The 5,065-nt window shown below is 47.6% G+C and overlaps 1 protein-coding gene across 1 annotated transcript in view; it reads left to right on the forward strand.

Annotated features, from left to right (window-relative positions):
* The first annotated feature begins 92 nt into the window (after positions 1–92).
* Positions 93–5,065, forward strand: part of ARHGAP10 (Rho GTPase activating protein 10) — a 341,688-nt gene continuing 336,715 nt past the window's right edge. Inside the window, exon 1 of the mRNA XM_017850073.1 lies at positions 93–505. Coding sequence (XP_017705562.1) covers positions 352–505 — 154 coding nt within the window. The 5' untranslated portion in view covers positions 93–351. The remainder of the gene's footprint in view (positions 506–5,065) is intronic.

The following is a 5,065-nucleotide window of genomic DNA, read 5'->3' on the forward strand; positions in this document are numbered from 1 at the left end:
AAGAAGGCGGAGGAAAGAGAAGGGGGCGAGCGGGAGCGCGGGCCAGGCCGGGCGGCGCCTCGGGGAGTGTCTGCAGCGCGGAGGCCGGGAGGGGCGGGGCCGCGGGCGCTCAAGGCTCGGCGGGGGCTGCCGGGATTGGGGCGCCACGGCTTGCGCTGGTCTCGGTGGCCGCTCCTCCGCGTCGCAGGGCTTGGCTCTGCGGGACATGTCCGTGCCGCGCTCGCCGCGCGCCCGGGCCTGCTAGTTCCTCGGGGCTCCCTGAACGCGCGGCGCCGCACCTGGCAGCGGCCTCGGAGCCCTGCTCGGGCAGGAGCGCGCGGCCGTGCGCACCGCGCCGCGACCGCTGCCGTCATGGGGCTGCAGCCCCTGGAGTTCAGCGACTGCTACCTCGACAGCCCGTGGTTCCGGGAGAGGATCCGCGCTCACGAAGCGGAACTGGAGAGGACCAACAAGTTCATCAAAGAGCTCATCAAGGACGGGAAGAACCTCATCGCTGCGACCAAAAGTAAGCGGGGACGCGGGCGCGGACGGGGCTGTGGCGAGGCGGGGAGGAGCCTCTCCCGGCAGGAGGCGGAGGGTCTCGTGTCCGGGGCCAGCAGCCACAGGAACGGGGAATTCATTTCGGACCAGCCCAGCTCTCTCGGAACCCCGGGGGTGGGGGGTGGGGTGGTCCCTGGGGTCATTCCTTCTCGAGGCAGCGCGGCCAGACCCCACTCCCGGCCCTGCAGCTCTGCGGCGGCGGGAACTAGCTGCTGCCCGTGGGCCCCGCCTGGCCGCCGCCGAACACCGCTTGCTGACTGCGCGCTCGGCTGAACCGACCCTAGGCTCTCCTGGCCCGGAGTCAGGTTTCATTGCTGCCTGAAGTTACAATCTCTTTCAAAACCGAGGCATCTGTTTGCCTAGTTTTGTTTTGTGACTTCTCAAAAGAACTTTCCTGGGGATTCTTTGAAACCCTGCGGGGGTGTTGAGTTTTCCGGAGTCCCCTTAAGCTTCACCTTTTCCCTCTCATTGTCTGATGTTCCCCGACAGTTCTGTTCCAGTTCCCTCACGTGCCAAACCAGAAAGTCCACCTGGCTTTATGCTGCTTCCGCACATTCCTCCCCTCCGGTGCTGAGGAGGGTTCAGAGATTGGGATTTGGAAGGGTGAGCGTACAGCCTGCCTTCTAGCTCAAGCGGGCACTGCTTGCAAATAGGGAATTCCACCCGGGTTAGGCTTGGTGCCTTCCTCCCCTGAACTTCTGTCTTAAACTCGGAAGAAGACGTGAGATATAGGAGAGATAACTGTATTTTAGTGTAGTTGAGAGTCTTTCTAGGAGAGAGTGGGCCAAAATTCATGCAGAAATACTGAGTGAGTGATGCTGTTGGAAAGTGGGGCGGAATTAGCTCCAGTGAGGAGCTGGGCAGCCTACCATCCCTTGGATCCATAACCCCTTAGGATGATGGCGGTGAATGCCCCCTTTTCCTCTTTAAAAGACCTGCCCATACAGTAGACAGGGACTTGGGCGGTATCCAGCCTTGAGGGGCTGGGTTCTTAGGGCTTTCATCACTCACCTAGATGCTCAGTTCAGTAATTCTCAGCCTTAGGTGTTCGTCCCTTGTACATTTGTTTATAGATACCACCTCTGGGGAAAATCCCCCATCTCACTGTTCTCCCTACCGCGCCCCGCCCCAGTTTTCATTAAGGGCTATTAAAACATATTGAACATACTGTCTCGGCCACCCAGCATGGTACCTTGTACAATAAATATGCATTTAATGAATAAGTTGAAGTACATTTCTGTGGGAAGAATTTAGTGAGCCATCCCTGTAATTTTGGAAGCAAGTCACTCAACTTCTCTGGATGATCTCCAAGGTTCCTTTTGGTTCTCTGACCTCTTTGGTGTTGCAAAATCAGGATTGGGACTCACTTAGGGTTTTTTTTGTCTGTTTTGTTTTTAAGTCTCTGCTGCTTGAATCAGAAATGGGACTCTGGGGCATGCGACAAGTGGGCTTATTTGGTTGAGGGCTCTCCAGGCCCTTGACATCTGGTATGTGAGTTGGGTGGGAAGTAGGGGGGCGCTATACATATGGAGGAGTGAGCGTAGAAAGGAGGAGTTGGGGGCGGGGGTGCAGAGTGAACACGAGAATGAGAACTGAGGACTTTTTCTGTAACTTGGTGTTAATCAGAGTCGGTGGCCAGGGAATGTACCCTCTCTCTCATTGGTCGTTGTAGTTTCCTCTTGAGCTAGAGAGATGTGGGGGAGAGGCAGAGGGCAAAGCCAGTTTGGCCACTGGTAGAAAGCTATTTCTGTGACAGCATATTAGCTTTCCTGCCATCAGGAAACATGCCTTAGGTTCCAACAGCATCCAGTGCATCTGGGGGGCCAGATGTCAGCCTTCCTCCAGACTGTAGACTTTCTTGAATTTGTGAATTGGTATCTTACTCCTTTTGATTATCATCCTTTACCATAAGAAACATAACTCGTAATCATGCTTTGAGAGTGATTGGGAATTCTTTTTTTTTCTCGTTATGTTCATTAAGAATTTGTTTAAATTCTTTCCCAGAAGGTGACAGGAACACAACTGTAGCTCATATGCCTTTTCACGCTTGCTCCATAAAGTTTACTTCTAGTTCCTACCAAAGACGAAGAGCCTTGGACTAAAGTCAGGGGACCTGAGTTTAATTATTCTTCACCGGTTAGGGCTTGGCCATATATGGAAAACCATATATGCTTTTCTCATAAATTTTACATTAGGCAGTCTTGAGAAAATGTATCTTGTTCTGTAGAGAAATATTTTTTAAAACAAATAGTCCTTACAGTTATTAAGCACTAATACAGTGATGTAAAATGCTCTGTAGTAAACTTAAATTGTCTGTCTCTGTGTGTGTGTCTCGCTGAAGGGGCCCTCATTAGTGAGTCTGCTGTTACTAAACAGGTATGGAAAAGGATGTAAAGGACCTTGTTAGTGGCAGAGTGAGCAGGTCTCATAATTCTCTTTGCGTTCAGCTTCCCCCGCGTACCTCTTCGGGAAACTAATAAGGTTCTGCAGTATTTGAAAATGGCTTGATGAGGTGATTTGAAATTGCAGTCCAGGTAAATGGTTCACCTAACCAGTTGAGCTTTTGTATAACATCAGAGAGTCAAGGAATGACATTAGGTGGAGGATCTACAGAAAGAATAAAACCCATTAGGTCAGATTGTTTGTGTTTCCACATATTTTACATTTTGTTTTACAAAAATGGCCTTTTGAGCGTTTCGAGAATTGTGTATTTAAGTGGTTTCTGTTTTTAATTGCCCTGCAAGGTGTGTCCTGTGTGCATTACATTCTTGGAAGATTTCAGTATGTAATTTTGATGTCTTGACACTTTGAAATCTTCCACAAATATCTAGAGTTTTGAGGCTTATGGGACCTGAAGGCTTGCTACTGAGTTCAATTAGATAGCAATCAGCAAATATTTAGCACCTACAATTGGCTAAATACTGGAATTAGATACAGATTTATAATAGGGTAGAGGCCCTTGCACTTGAGTTTATTGTCCTGTAGTTGAATTTACTTCAATCTAAGGAATATTTTTGAACTCCTTACTGCGCTGCGCTAAATTCTTGAAGAAATAAAGGATGTAGACACATACCTGTTACAAGGTTTAAAATTTAGTGACAAGTATTCTAACTTTTCCAGGGACAAGGGTTTGTATGTTAGAGTGGAGGAGGTTTGTTGGAAGTTTTGGAAGTCACTGGTGATAAGGAGTAAAACCTTATCATACTGGAAACCAGAAGAAACCAGAACACTCGCAGTGTTTGGAGAAGAGTGAAGAGACTAGTTTGCTGGAATGGTGGTTTTTCAGGGAGTGGTAGACTGGGATGAATGGAGAGGTCAGTTTTAGATTATGGAGGGCCATAAAAGCAAGGTTAGGAATGTGGAGTTTATCTTGTGGAGAGTTACTGAAGGCTTTTCTTTTTTTTTCTTTTTTGAGACAGAGTCTCGCTCTGTAACCCAGGCTGGAGTGCAGTGGTGCGATCTTAGCCTGGGCTCACTGCAAGCTCCGCCTCCCAGGTTCATGCCATTCTCCTGCCTCAGCATCCTGAGTAGCTGGGACTACAGGCGCCTGCCACCGCGCCCGGCTAGTTTTTTGTATTTTTGGTAGAGACAGGGTTTCACCGTATTAGCCAGGATGGTCTCGATCTCCTGACCTGGTGATCCGCCCCGCCTCGGCCTCCCGAAGTGCTGGAATTACAAGCGTGAGCCACCGCGCCCGGCCATGAAGGCTTTTCAAGAAGGCTGACATAATAGCAAAGAGATGGTTTAGAGACAGTATTGCACATTTGTGTGTAGGGTGAATTTGGAGATAGCACTGAGGGTGGAGAGGAATTCCAGAGAGAAAAGCCAGTGATTTCAGTGGTAGAGTTGGAGATTATTCACTCAATTCAATGAATTTGTTGTTCAAATGACTTTTTTAGTTTTCTTTTTAAAGTACTTTCCTTTCTTAGAATAGCCAGTGTCTTCTTTCGATGGAATTTAAACTTTTGTAAGCCTTTGTGATGTCTATGTAGTTTCAGCTACTTATGATTCATACAGGTAGATAGCACAGTTGCCAGAAACAGCAATAAACCATATATGCTTTTCTCATAAATTTTACATTAGGCAGTCTTGAGAAAATGTATCTTGTTCTGTAGAGAAATATTTTTTAAAACAAATAGTCCTTACAGTTATTAAGCACTAATACAGTGATATAAAATGCTCTGTAGTAAACTTAAATTGTCTGTCTCTGTGTGTGTGTCTCGCTGAAGGGGCCCTCATTAGTGAGTCTGCTGTTACTAAACAGGTATGGAAAAGGATGTAAAGGACCTTGTTAGTGGCAGAGCCAGGACAAGAATTGAGGTCTTCCAGACTTGGTTTTGATACTTCTAGCCTTGGCATTTTAATGGTTTTTGCTTTGTTTCTCTTAGGAAAAACATAAGTTCCCTTAGGCTGTCTTTACGTTTACTGTTTCAGAGAAATATTCTTTTCGGGAAATTTCTTAAGTTGCCATTACATTAAACCTACTGAGATTTGGAAGACTAAAATAATTTTCCTATTTTGTAAA

This window comes from Rhinopithecus bieti, unplaced genomic scaffold (assembly GCF_001698545.2).
Source record: "Rhinopithecus bieti isolate Rb0 unplaced genomic scaffold, ASM169854v2 scaffold_32105, whole genome shotgun sequence".
NCBI classification, from domain to species: Eukaryota; Metazoa; Chordata; class Mammalia; order Primates; family Cercopithecidae; genus Rhinopithecus; species Rhinopithecus bieti.